This window comes from Anas acuta, chromosome 5, assembly GCF_963932015.1.
Source record: "Anas acuta chromosome 5, bAnaAcu1.1, whole genome shotgun sequence".
Taxonomy (NCBI): domain Eukaryota; kingdom Metazoa; phylum Chordata; class Aves; order Anseriformes; family Anatidae; genus Anas; species Anas acuta.
In genome coordinates this window covers 47,054,617-47,069,540 of record NC_088983.1, presented here as the reverse complement: position 1 = coordinate 47,069,540, position 14,924 = coordinate 47,054,617, and the positions used below count along the sequence as shown (strand labels likewise).

Below are 14,924 nucleotides of genomic sequence, written 5' to 3'. Positions count from 1 at the left end.
ATGGCTCCACAAACTGGCTCCACTGAAAAGGAGGCAAAACCCATTTCAGCCTTTCCACAGCATCTCACTTGGGAAGAGATCAAAATCCACAATGGCCGTGGCCAAAGTCAGCAGCAGTGGCTGGTGATTGACAGGAACGTTTACGATGTCAGCACGTTTTCCAAACTGCACCCTGGAGGCAGCCGAGTTATTAGCCACTATGCTGGGCAAGATGCGACGGTAAGATGTAGGGTGACAGTGGAGGAAGGTGGTGCCATTGCTGTGGTAGGATGGTGGGACTGCAGCAGAGAACACCCGGGCTGGTTGGCATTGTGCTTGGTCAGATAATGTAGTGGATATGTCTGTGCTGTCTGTAAAAATACCATTCTGGTAACCCTCAAGGTCAGAGTTACCAGCTATGCAAATTGTAAAGCTCTTTGTGTGCATTACCTGCCGATGTAAACAGTACATAGCCGTACACGTTGCCTTGCCACCAGGCATGATCAGGCAGGCTGATTTCCAGGTGCCTAAAAAGTGTTCCTGTTGCAGCAGTGTGAACGGGAAGAGGGTGGGAGGTGGTATGCTCAGTGTGGACTCTGAGCAACATTGATATGACATAAGCAAGTGAAATTCAAAGAGAGGGGAAGGTGGTGAATAAGGAGGAGGTAATATTCAAGCATAAAGAGAAATTAATTTGGGGGGGGGGGCAGCGGAGTGAGAAAAGCAGGTCATCAAGGGAAGGACCTTGTTTTTTATACTGGTGGGTGATGGAAAACAGAGTCTTGAGGAAATGTCTATTTCAAAGGATGGAGAAAAAGAAGTAAAATACAGGAAAAATGACCAAGAAATCAATAGAATGACATTTGGCTGCATAAGATGAGGAAAAAAATCTACAAATAATTATCTGAAAGTAGATTTTCCAGAATTATTTTCAAAAGCCTTTGATTTACAGGATTTCTCTAATTTATTGTTCACTGACAGAAATAACAAATTTTAATTAGACTATTTGCTAAAAGTTGATACTGAATTTCCGAATTGTCATATGCACATTAGAAGCATGACCAGGATTAGGACATAAACTTACAGTATGGGAACCCAGATTTTTTCTCGTCATGAAAGACTTTCTAACTCAAGAAAGCTGATTATTCATCAGTTTTCAGTTTGTAAAATAGGATAGCATTTCCTAATTCATAGACCAAAATGGATCAGAGCAATTATTACTCACAAATCATTCCTTTCACCCTAGCTGAATATGAGGCAGAAAAATACCTACTGTTCTCAAATGAATAAAAACTTCTGGGTCTCCTTTGTTTTTTTCTCTAGCTCTGGTAAGTTCACAGGCTGCCATATACAGCACTGATCTAAAGGGAAGGTTGTTTGTCCACTGTCAAGCATCTGTATAGGATGATGTGAGGTTGCCAACAGTGCTGCATCAAAAGCTGGCTGAAGAAGGGGCACCAATCTTGCCCACCAGCCTCTGTCACCTCTCTAACCAGCCTGTAATCTTCTCTGTCATTCTTTTCAAGTAAAACTTCTGTATAACAACTCAATATAGTCTTTAAAAAGAGTTAAGCATGCTGCCCATGCTAAAAGTCTTTCTTTCCACAAAGACTGTTTTTAAAGATTAATGTGCCAATTTTAAATGTACATAACCCATTCAGCTGATGTTTTGTGCCATGCTGTAATGAGCTTGCTGCAGCAAAAGGGACAAACATTGAGGCTGCCAGACTTAAGAACATAAGACCAGACAGACCAAGCCACTTTAGTGATCCCCAGTGCTGTATACTGCTGTTTCCTTTACTGGACTTTTGCAAAAGGATCATAGGAATATGGAATACTTAGAATGCTATTTCCCCAAGCTGTGCACTCCCAGCTTTTACAGCCACCACTGCTAGGGACCTCTAGCTCAAGACTGTGTTTAGATTACCATGCTTTATAGACACACATAGGTGTTATCAACAGTGAATTTGTCTGGTATGAATGAGTTCAAAGAATGACCCTTGATCTTGTGGTATTTCTTGTGACAATAGTACAATCTGTTTTTTCCTCATTGTGCCTCACTTTCGTACATTTTAAACCCTATTCCTGATCATTTTATGTTTTGAAATTGCGAATATATTTCCATTCTTTTCTCCATGCTACTCATGATTTTGAAAACTCTTTAACCTGTTACCTCTTTTCCAAGGTAGTCTTCCAGTAAGAAAGCTGTTCCAGAACTCTCACCATCTTTGTTGCCTGTGTATAGTTATACTACACTGTTTTGAAGACAGAAGGACCAGAACTACATGCAGTCATCCAGCACCATGGATTTATTAATTTTGATGACATTCTGTCATGTTTTTGATTTTTTTTATTCAGCTAAACTTTATTATTATCTTTGTTTTTAAAATGCTAATGAATGCATTGTTCATATATTCTGAGAAATATACACTTTTACATAAAAGCAGGACTGGAAATGTCTCAACAGTTCATCTAGTACATGACATTGCCTAAAGTCCAGGGTTTTTATTTATTTATTTTTTTACCAAGTGCTCTTGACCAATACAGTTCATAATCTTATATACATGGTGAGAATTATCTTCCTCTATATGCATTACTTTGCATGTATAGACAATATGCTTTGCAGAGCATTACGTGGATGTCAAATGTTGGGGGTCAGGTGCCTTGCCAATGATTTCCTAAAAGTTAACCTCTCATAAGATGTTAATCAGAACCCAAGAGCAAAGAGGATAAACAACATGTTGCAGGATAGAAAAACTTTAATGTCTCTGATACAGATCTGTAATAATGAAATTGTGTATAGGAGCTTATACATAAAAGGCCTCTGGCACCTTTTTTAAGCTCTCATATAGATATTTACAGCTTTATTCAGTTTTAGAATTCCTGGGAAGAGGAACCTACATAAAAACATACAAAAAACTGCAGGATGAAGAGTGCAAAAAACAACAGAAAGATTTCCCCAGACCTATGGGTCTGGTCAGGGTTTCTGATTATTCACCTTGACAAAGGGCCACTAGGTGTCTGTTGAAAGCTGATCGGTTCAAAATGTCACCTTTCTCTGACTTCTAGTGCTCAAAGATGGGCCTTATCTGAACAGAGAGTCAAGAGGAATGACTGCACAAGGGAAATCCTATTCTTGTCCAGAAGTGTGCAGATTTGTTTTTGTCCTGACTAACCAACCACCCCCATTTATTATCAGAGCTAAAATAAGCATGAGCATGGGTGGTCAGACACTGAGGGTTTTGCTGCAGCTACTCTTTCTGGAAGATAAAGGAGTGCAGTCAGTGTCTTCACTTTTCTTCCAGAACATTCACTGAGGAGATGAGTTACAGAAGAGCAGTGGTTTGTTTGGAGTTTCTTGTGATTTTTTTTTTTTTTAATTAATATTCTATATTTTATATTTCATTTTGAAACTGGTACTACGAATGGTTCTTGAACAGATCAGTTTGCGTCACTGGTGTAATTCAATTGCCCAGAATATCAATTATCCTGAAAAGAGGGAACTGTAAGAGATAACCAGTTATTCCTGCTGTGTATGGAACTTCAGCATACATTTCATTTGGCCCTAGTGTAATAAAGACAGGATTTCAAAAACATCATTGTATTCTAAGCATGGCAAAGAGACACATCATTCACTGATGTGTTTTCATATTCCTGAGTCCTATCCATAGGGCAGGGCTGCTGGCTGAAGCCTTCTAAGGAAGGACTGTGTTGAAACTAACAGATGAAAGAGCATGTTCCCTCTGCAAATAGTTTTTCATCAAACGTGTTCATGCTTATTACCAGCCTCACCCAGATGATTTTATGCCATCTAGTTTCTTGAAACTTTTCCAGCTTACTTGGACCTAGCTCCTGTTGATGGCAAGGAACTAAAGGAACAACTATCTGAAGGTCTCTGAAAAAAAAAAAAAAAAAAAAAAAGGAATCAAGATCATGTATTATATCAGCAATCTGGGAAAAAAAAAAAAGGAGCTTAGCATCTGGCATTTAACAGTATACCTTTCTTATTGCATTTGTTTGTGTATTTATCAGGATGCCTTTGTAGCATTTCACAGTGACAAGGCTCTGGTGAGAAAATACTTGAAATCGCTGCTGATCGGGGAGCTGGCACCAGATCAACCCAGCTTTGAGTCTAATAAAAAAGTGAGTGTCCTAGAATTTAGCTGTGGGAATGGATTGCAGTTCAGGAGGGGAGGAGAAACTGAAAAGAAAAAAAAAAAAAAAAAAAGAAGAGGAGTAGCAGATATAATTTCTGAAACAGCATAACTGACACGGTGCCACAGGCTGGGTGGTGGGGAGGTAGCTGCCAGTAGTTACGCATGGAAACATGCAGCGCTGTTCCAGAAAATCTAGATCCACACCTGGGTGTGACAAATGGCCAAAGTCTTCTCGGTTCTTCCTACTCTGATGTCTCACTAACAGAGCCCGTCAGCAACTTGTTTTCCAATTCCAAAGCAAAGCTGATATCTATTGATCTCGTGCTCATTCTTGCACAGAGACCCTTCTGGTAGAGATCTCCACCGAGTTCCATTGCTACTCTGGGATTCCTGTGTCTGCTGCATTATGTTTTTAAAGTAGCTAGTCCATTAATACTCACTTTACCCACAGAAATCACTTTTAGAGGACTTCCGTGAGCTGCGCTGCACTATTGAGAAGATGGGACTTCTGAAGCCAAGTTACACCTTTTTCTTCATGATTTTTCTTCATCTCCTGGTATTGGACATTGCATCCTGGCTCATGATCTGGTACTTTGGGATATCCTTAGTGCCTTTCCTTGTTGGCATGGCGTTCTTCACCACTGCTCAGGTAAAACACTGACAGCAGTTCATCAGCGCAGATATGTCATTTCTTCAAGATGGAGAGGATTAATGAAATAGATTCCAGTCATCACTTTATTGCCTCCTCTTAGATCTAATAAGCTGTCTGAAGACAACAGCCATGTTCTACATCACAATTTTCATTGCTTCCAGCAAGTCTAGGTTTGCTGACAAGCTGCTCACCATGGCTGGTGGGGTGCTGTGAGGTTGAGCTGGCAGTTTCACAAGATGAGATGAACTGATCTAATCACTCACACTAGAGAGAAGAGGCAGCGTTCATTCCCAGTTCCTCTTCCGGCTCCACGTTCTGCTTATTGTCTGATGGCTCTGGTGTTTATTGGGTCCTTTAGGAGCTGACTACACTTGCTAGCCCTGAAGAGTTTTCTGCTGGATTACTAAACTAATTCAATTCATAGAAAGGCATGAAACATGCCAGGGTTAGAGTAGGAAAGGAGGAAACAGGACTCTATGGCCCTTGGGTGGGAGAAGTTGGAGGGTGAGAGGAAAGCAAGACTTCCTTAGTAGTGCTGAAACCCTCCGTTTGTCCATCCATTCATGAAATGAGCGGAAGCTCTGGATTTAGAAAGTCTTACATTTTCTAGACGGTTACTTGGAAATTGTATATATTTGCAATGGCAGTCATAGGCATATGCTGTAACAGCCATATTAATGTAATTATTTGTAATGTAATTAATTGTAATGTTGCTTTGCTGCTACAATAAAATCCATATCTGACATTGAGCAGCTTTGATGGACAGTGGCCAGGAAGGAAGTTCTCAGCACTGAGCAGATAGGACTGCAAGTGGTGTTTCTTCCTCAAAGCAGAAGGGAGATGAACCAACGCTGTGGAGTTACAGAGGCTCCCATGAGCAAATTAATACAGCACTGCTGTGATTCAGTTTCTCTGGTTATCCTATTGTCTTCTAGATCCAGATGGGCTGGTTCCAACATGATCTGGGACACTGCTCTGTCTTCAGGAAGCCTAAATGGAATCGTCTGCTGCAGATCATTGTGATAAATGTTCTGAAGGTATTGCCTCACTGTGGGAATATTCTCTGGGGCTAATCTGGTCGAAGCAATGAATGGGAGTGTCCCTGCTTTCAGGCAGCACTACTTGTGAGGAAAGTGCAGTGCAACATTCAATAACAGGTGAATAAATAGCGATGGAATTGCTGATATTGTTTGAATTTGAATTCCTGGTCTTTGACTTTTCCTGCAGGGGTTACCTGCTAGCTGGTGGAATCATCTGCACAACCAGCACCATGCCAAGCCCAACTGCTTCCGCAAAGACCCTGATCTCAATATGCACCCTCTCTTGTTCAGCTTGGGAAAGACACTCTCAGTGGAGGTGAGCGTGGGGGCATCTGGACAATGCTAAGTTACAGCCTGGAAAAGCAAATAGTCAAAAAGATTATGCCATAAAAGATTTTAAAGACAGAAAGCTATAGACTGAAGTATAAAAGCATGGATAAAAACATGGATAAAAACATGGATTGTCACTTTCTGCCTAAACCTGTGATAATTTCCAAAATGTTTGAAGGTCTGACAGTCTCATGGTCTATCTGTTCTATCTGTTGGTCTATCATTCATGCCAAGGTTCCAGTTTGATGTATCTAACCTAAGCACCTACCTCAGACCTGGTTATCATGGTGCTTAGGCAGTAGGTCCTGGGAAGTAAAGTCTTAAAATCAGTACTTAAGTTCTCTATGTTGCTAGAAGAGCATGGTAAGCACCTTGAAACCCTTCCAAAGAATGAGTCAGTCCACTTGGTTATTAGATGTTGTCAGTGATATTGTAGATAGTCAGATGTTCCCTTGTGGTGGTCTTTTTGGTTGTGGGAGCTGCTTTGCACCACTATAGCAAATTATTTCTTAATCATAAATTTTTTACTTTCATAAAAATTAAAACCATGAATACTGCTTCCCCTCGTTCCTGTGATTTGAGATATCATTAGGCTAAATAAGGTCTCTTTATCTTTTCTTTCCCAGCAATTATGTTTACTCACAGGGCGAAGAAAGGGCCTCTTGGTTAGCTAAAGCATCCTCTTTAAATTATATATCTTTCTCCTTCAGCTAGTAATAAGCAAAGAAATTGCAGTTCTCCAATGCATGTAGAAAATTCCAGCTCCACTGTCTCAGAAAAGTTCCTGGGAAGAGAGCTTATACAAAGTATTTATTCATAGAAAAGTGTTAGCTGAAACCTGAAAGAATTTAGCCAGTTATCTTCTGAAAGATCTCTCATGGCTGTATATTAGCATGAACATGCAGTATCTAGAATGAAAGTGTAGAAAATTAGTTCTCATCTCTTTCTGCTTTTAACAGAAATGAGTCAGACACACTGTGGATGGGCAAAATGGATTTCAGTGGTTTAATTTAATTCAATTCAGTTGGTTTCAGTTGCTTGGATCTAGTGTAAATATTTTTGATTTTTTTTTCTCAGTAACAGGGGAGCTATGGAAATAGTTTGCTCTACCTCATTATTTTGTCCTTCGAAGAATAAGGAGCACAAAAATTGCAGATGATATCAAGAATCCTTTTGAGTGAATAGTGGAAAAAAAAAACAACACTTAAATAAAATAAAAGTATTATTCAATAAAAGTATTTATTCTATACAAATATTTAATCTCTTTGCTGTTTCATGAAGTTAAAATGTTTGACAAAAAGGCAGATGCCTTTATAGAGTATTTACTACTTGGATCTTGTAGAAATGGTTTTAGTCATTATAGGATAACATCCTAATTCTTCTGTATTTTCTGACCACTATCTTCTTTACCACTCAAAAACCTGGGATGTTCATCACCATCACCAAAAATTTTCCCTGCAAAATTCAAATGCCTTCTGAGCATTTTTGTTATTTTTGAGTACTTTTCTATCCTATCATGAGTTTTGGAACTCTTCCTAAAAAAATTGCTGTGTTCTGACATCTGCATGTATTGATATCTGGATGTAGAGGCTCAGATGAAATCTGTTTCTCTCCTGCTGAGGTACTGCTTTGGGACTTCACTACCCGCTTTTCAATAAGAGAGGTAGGATTAGGCACATTTAAGTGGTATGTTAAATAAGTTTGTTATACAGGAATAAGGAATATCTCATGAAGTGTCTCAGTTCTCAAACTAGCCCAGTACAATTTTATTTTTTTTTCCCCAGCTTGGAAAAAAAAAGAAGAAGTTCATGCCTTACAATTATCAGCATAAATATTTCATCTGTGAGTATTTCTGCTTTCTTGGAGTGCTGTAGGAACCCCACCCAATAAACACACCTGCATTTCCTTCCCAAAATAATGGCATTAAAGATACTCCCATTAAAGTCACAGCTTCAGGGACAAACACATTAAGGACAATTCATGTAAGGAGTAACTGCCCTGATTATGTGATGTTGGGTACCATAAAAGGGTTAATCAGGTGTGAGGAAGAAAGGGATGGGAAAGAAAACTGGATGGGAAAGAAAAGAAGAGGTGATGGATGCTGGAATGAGAAGAGGAACAGATTATATAGAAACAGAAAGGTTAGTGTAAATGGGAGAAAGATCCTTCTTTGCAGTGAAAGAAAGAATGCTTTCTGTGAGATTTATGATAGAGTGTTATAAAAGATTTTTCTGCTTTCATTCTTTCCTTCAGTATTGGCCCCACTTGCCCTTGTACCCTTCTTCCAGCTGTCTATATTCTACTTCGCAATCAAGAGGAAAAAGTGGTTGGTAAGCACTGCTTGCACTGACTAGAAATCTTTCAACCGATGTTGCCACTTGTACTGTATTTGATTGGGATGGAGTTAATTTTCTTCATAGCAGATCATGTATTACTGTGTTTTAGATTTGTGACAAAAATGCTGCTAATACACTAACATTTTTAGCTATGGCTAAACAGCTTCTGCACAGCATCAGGGCTTTCTCCATTTCTCACTCTACCCCTCATTCCCCCACACCCACCAGTTACTAGTGCAAGATATAACCAGGTAGATCACCCAAACTAACCAAAGAGATATTCCATGCCATAAAATGTTATGCTCAGCAATAAAAGGGAGAAGAAGGGGCTTAGGGGCTTAGCCATCTTTTGCTGGGGAACAGGCTGAGTGTCAGGCTACCTGTAGGAGATAGTGAGTGATTGTTTTTGCATCACTTGCTTTGTGTTGTATTTTTTCTGTTTACCAATTCTTCATATATTAAGCAATATTTATCTCTCCCTACAAGTTTTCTTGCTTTTATTCTTCCTTTCCTCTTACCCCATCTCCTGGGAGTGAGCAAAGGGCTGTGTAGTGCTTAGCTGCCCCTTAGTGTTGACCTACAACACTGCTATGTGGCTACATCACCCTTCAGCTGAGGTGACTGTGGGGTCTGGGGTAGAAAAGGCTGATTTGAGACTTGCTGCAGCAGGAATGCCCCTCTCTCAACAAGTCTGGAGTGACTTTTTGGGATGAGGCTTTCAGCAGCAGAATAAAAGCTAACAGAAAGTTATCAGACCTAGATAGAGTGGGATTACAGGGCTGTTTGCTGGTGTTTAGTTACTGATGGTCAAGTGAGTGCTATGGGAATATTTCAGGGATACATTCAGGAGGCAGAATGATAATGTTACTTCTTGATTGCACAAAGAACGTATTTAATGCTGTGGTTCAAGTGAAGAGGAGGAAGTGGAGGGACAGAGGGACTTCCTCAACAAAGGCTTTTTTTTTTTTCTTTTAATACAGGAACTGTTATTGGTTGTGTCTTTCAACATCCGAGTTTGTCTCATGTATGTTCCTTTAATGGGATTTAGCAATTTCATGGTGTATTACTGGATGTCCAGGTAACACACAGCATACCCAAAGTCCCCACAACTAATATCAGTAAACAATAATGAGCATGAATGGGAATCAATAAAACTCAGTCATACTATGCATACTAGTCAGACTTCACGAAATTGTATTTTTTCACAGAAACAAATAGTGAGCCAAGAAAAACACTACAAATTGGAGGTGGAGGGAAGACTGCTCAGGGCCATCTGCAACTACAGATTTAGTAGCTCTCAAAAGTTGGGAGGCAACTCCTAAGAGGAGGGAAAAGAGGGGAACAGAAAATACTGAATTATGTAGAAGTGCCCTGTTACATAAGACAAGACTTAAGAGGCTAGATAGATAAGTATTTTCAGGCAACTGATTTTTGGGGCCTTCTTACTAACTGCCAGTGGAAAGCAAGCTTCTCCCCCCGCCCTACTCCCTGGCCCATTTGTGTCAGTTGCCTAACTGTATTTTAATGACAAGTTTGGATGGGATTAGAGGTACTATAAATGTGTTCCTGTGTTTATCTGGTCAGGTATCTAGAGAGTACGTGGTTTATTTGGGTCTCGCAGATGAATCACATTCCAATGAACATTGATTATGATAAGAACAAAGACTGGGTATCTACTCAGGTGAGAATCTCCTTTCTTCTGGAAACTCGATCTGTAGTTCTGAATTATAGGACAAAGATAGTATTGTTCTTCTCATAGCTAACATTAATGCTTTCTTAACGAAGTTTGTCATTGCTGTTTTCTGCATTCAGCTGTATATTTCTGTAGTAGTCAAAAACTTTTAAACTCTTAAGACGGAAAATAGGACATATAGACTTAAAAAACATCTTCCCCCCCCTCACTGAATGCTTTTGACACATCTTTCACAACACTTTTCCCTTTGGTAACATCATGAAAAAGTGCTGACAGCGACAGAACTTTGAATCAATCTTTTTAGGCCAGCTAAAGAGAAGCAAACTGTAATTAGATACCTTTTATTTTTGAATATACAGGTAACAGGTCTTCTGCAGATAAATCTGACAAAATTTAGGTCTGATAAAAATGAGTATGTAAATACAGCTTATTTATACAAGGCATCTACCCTGCTTAAAGCAGTATAATCCTGCAGAATGGGTTTTAAGCATACATTAAGGGGAAAAGACAAAGATTGGTATTCATCTGATCTGTCCTGAATATCTACATCTGAATACTTGTAACATTAATTGAAGAAAATGAGCATTTCTACAGCATGATTTACATCTTGCCCTGAAATATACATCTAAAACAGATCAGAGTAATGGCACCACAGAAATTTCTATTTTTCTCCATTGATGCCAAAGGGATTCTTAACTGAAGAGCTCAGATGCAGATTTCAGACTGAAGATGTGTAAGTTATTGGAGAAGAAGCTCATCTGCCATGTGTACACAGATTTTGTCCTCATATTTTTCAATTTGATTCCACTTGTACGAGTTGGAGGAGTCCAGAAGAGTGTTTTTTGTTTCTTCTTCTTAGGCATCTTTTCTTTCTATCCAAATGAAAGAAGCAAGAAGAAGCTCTTAAAAGAATCACATTCAGGGCTATGTGTAGGTCAGTGAAGAAGCTATTCCTGAGCCAAGAACCAAATTAACCTATATCTTAATGATTCATTTCAATCTAGACTTTCTTTAATTCTTAAGGGCAATGAAGGTAATGATCCCTGTCACTGAGTTGCCTTTTATGCTAGATAAGGATGGGAAATGATTGCTGGGGTTCAATTATCTGGATTTTCAGAAAAATAATATTATAGCTAAATCATGTCTCTTTTCCTCCCAGCTCCATGCAACGTGCAATGTGAACCAATCTCTGTTCAATGACTGGTTCACTGGGCACTTGAACTTTCAAATTGAACACCAGTGAGTATGATTAGTTGGAATAATATGGGGCACTTAAAAGTGGTAAAAGTCTTGTAGTCTCACGTGAAACCATATTCATCAGAAGATCCTTTGCTCTCATTTTGGGGGGTGGCTGGGAAATGCTTTGAACAGTGTGACCAGGGCACGGTGCAAGCTAAGCCCTACAATAGCTGTATCTTATTCAATTCTGCAGCCTTTTCCCCACAATGCCTCGACATAACTACTGGAAAGCAGCTCCTCTTGTGAAAGCCCTTTGTGACAAGCACGGCATTGAGTATAAAAGCAAGACTTTACTCGGAGCCTTTGTAGATATTTTGCAGTAAGTATCAATTAACTAACACAAGAGTTTTGCTCTGTAATAGCATGCAAGTGAGGGGCGTGCACATAAGCAACCATTTTAAATTGATATCCATGGAGTGATCAAACATTTATTTTTTCCTTAAAGCACTTTTAACTTCAGTTGATAAGATGAAGAGAGAGGCCATGATCTCATTGAGAGAGAATGCCCAGTATTAGGTCCAATCATACAGTGTTTCAGCCCTCAGCCGTGGTACAGGCACCCTTATATATAGAAGTGCTGTTTCTGTTAAGGAAACAACATTCCATATTATCTGTCATGTGCTTTTTTTATTCTGTTTAAAAATGTTTGCTAGGTATTTAGCATAATGTGTGGGGATTAAAACTGTCAAGCCCACTCAGGGAAGCCAGGAGAGATATTCTCTTAATAAGAAGGAATGGTTTGAGCTCCCCTTCTACCACACCTTGCTGCATGTGCCACCTGTCAGGAACAGGAGAAGTGTCTGGTGTTATCCAGAGCCCCAAATTCTGCTTTGTTAGCTCAGGCACAGTATATTGGAGCCTTTCCAGACACTGCTGCTGTCTCTGACACAGCTTATGCCACGCATATGTTGTAATAACTATATTCTTCCCAGTTCTCCTGTTTCTAGAAGAAGTCTCTCAATGCAATTTTTAATCTATTTTTCCATGTTTTCTCCATTTCAAACCATCTTCATTCCTTTAGCAAGTATATTCTTCCCCTCCGAACTGCTACTGTTAGCAATTTGTCTCCCTGAAGCCGAATAGTGCTTCTCCATAAGTGTTGTGTTTTAATTTCTCTTCTGGCAGCTCACTGAAGGAGTCTGGGGAACACTGGCTTGAAGCCTATCTGCATGGATAGAAACTGGCAGCTCTCAGAGGGAACCTCTTCACCAGACAGCTGCTGCAAAGAGTCAGTGCAGACAAACAGAGTGTCTGTGGCTTTTGGCACAGCAACCTGGGAGCTGGGCAAAGCTACTTTCAGAAAGAAAGGGGTGGGGAATGGATTAAAGATACCTTTTTTTTTTTTCCTTGTTCTGAACCACAATATTTCTATTTTGTACTGCTCTCAAACTCAGCATTCAGAGTCATGTTAAAGTAGCTATTTAAATTTGGGAGAAGTAGCTCTTGAATCAGCTTGGCCAATTTACTGTGTAGGTGGGGGATGAAAGCCGCCCAGCTTCTTGCTTATGGGAAAATTTAAATGGAAATTCATAGTGGTTTTGGCTTAGTGGCTCAGTGAAAATGGATAGGACAAATCAAACTGCAGGAATTCAGAACACGTTAGGGATGATCTTTAGAGGATGTTCTAGAACAGATAAAATAGGTATACAAAAAACGAGATGGTCCGGGGTATGTTACCGGCACTAGAGATCATATGTGCACTACTTGTTCTAACTAGTGAAATTTAGTGTTATAATTTGTACTGCTCATGGATTGCATAGGGAAGTAGATAACTGGATGCTAAGTTTCACACCTAAAATAGCTAGTTCAAATACAGTCCAAAAAGTCTGTATAGTATGTATTATTTATATGTATAAATACATGTATTTAATTGAGTGGTGACTGTGCTGTCTGATTAGCTTTCTGATTTAATGCTTTATACATTTTTGCTGATGTTAGACTACTTCTAAAACTTAATTTCAGTAGACCAGCTCTGCATGAGACTCAGGAACCTAGGCATTGAGGAATGGTTCCAGGTAACAAGGTTATTTAGGGTCCAATATTTGCTTCTATTGACTTTTATATGTATTAATTTTTATCGAAATACTTATTTCCAAGTGATTTCAAGGACATATGGGAATCTGCATACCTAGGCTGTTAGGCAACTAAGTTTCCTGTATCCAGAAAAAACAATTAAATCATACCTGTAAATCAAACTCTGATTCCATGCAGGCCTCTCTGGTTCTCACAAAACTTTCCTCTACTTCAGCATCTCCAGGAACCTGCTCATCCCTCCCTTCCAAACTTCCAAACAAAACAGGTTTTGTACCCTGTACTTAGCTGCTTGGCCCCCAAGAAGGACCTAGCCCCTCCCTACGTATGGTCCTGTGCATTTTCTGCTAGTGGAATGCATAATGACAACCTGTGTGGAAGGCACAGTAGGTCTAGAGCTGAGACGAAATAGAGGATGTATGAAAGAACAGAGGAGATGTGTGGACATCAGTTAGTAGCAGGACAAAAACAAAAGAAGGCAATAACAGCGGAGCAATGATAACATGGTTATTTGGAAAAGCTAAAATAAAGGGAAAAAGAAATTAAGAATAACAATTAATTACCTCATCATGATTTTTAGATTACTCGTATCTGTTTTAGAAAGAGCATACGACCTCTGATTATTCTTGCTGACCTTGCAAAGGAACTATTGAATGATGTCACTTTCTAAAATGAATTATAACAAATATAGTCTATTATGAGACAACTGAGCCAAACTAGCAGAACCTGTACTGTAGTGTATTTACCTAACTGACCTAAAACTGTGAATGCAGTCTGTAATGCCAAATAAGTAGACAATGTGCCTGCAAGAGCAAAGACCAAGTGGAAGAAAAGGAATTCTTCTCTTCTGCCATTCAAATCCAGAACTCCGTGCCTCAGGCTCTCAGTGGACTAACCACTCAGAAGAGGAAAACATAAAAGACCTTAAAGTGTAATATCACTGTGGACAAGCAGACACATCTGCAACCCACTGAGGAGCAGATTGCATGCATTACAAGCTACAGACAATGTCAGTGTTCTTCTAAGCGACAAATATTACCAAATCCATAAGTTAAAGATTCCAAGAGGAAAAAGCAGAAGGAGTTTGAACTTTTTTTTAAGAACATCTCCACTTTTTTTATTTATTTACAACTTGCGTGTGCAGGTACTAATAGCACTCATTTGTTTATCTCCTAAAAACAGCCAATGGATATCATTGAAAAGGATTTAGATTAAAACATACTGTTACTCAGAAACTGCTTTGAGTGTAATTTGAAAATTCTTTCTAACTACTACCTAAAATAATTCTGTTTTTCTAAAGCCTAGGTCAGTTATCCGCAGTTATGTGTAACAGTAGTAACATTTTATAAGGAGTGTTTAAGTGATAGCACTGTCTTAAGATGAATGCAGGGGTTTCTGTGCCTCCTCTACTTGCTAAAATATGAAGACATCATAAAATGCACATCCTGGTGAAGGTAATTTAAGTAT

The 14,924-nt window shown here is 39.2% G+C and overlaps 1 protein-coding gene across 1 annotated transcript; it reads left to right on the top strand.

Annotated features, from left to right (window-relative positions):
- On the top strand, nt 1–13,621 carry LOC137857622 (acyl-CoA (8-3)-desaturase-like). Its single transcript, XM_068684355.1, has 12 exons — nt 1–219; nt 4,012–4,122; nt 4,588–4,785; nt 5,724–5,825; nt 6,016–6,144; nt 8,033–8,299; nt 8,384–8,488; nt 9,475–9,572; nt 10,079–10,175; nt 11,347–11,426; nt 11,620–11,745; nt 12,552–13,621. The coding sequence occupies exons 1-12, from the start codon at nt 1–3 to the stop codon at nt 12,601–12,603; spliced, it is 1,584 nt and encodes a 527-aa protein (XP_068540456.1). The 3' UTR covers nt 12,604–13,621.
- Nucleotides 13,622–14,924: the final 1,303 nt, after the last annotated feature.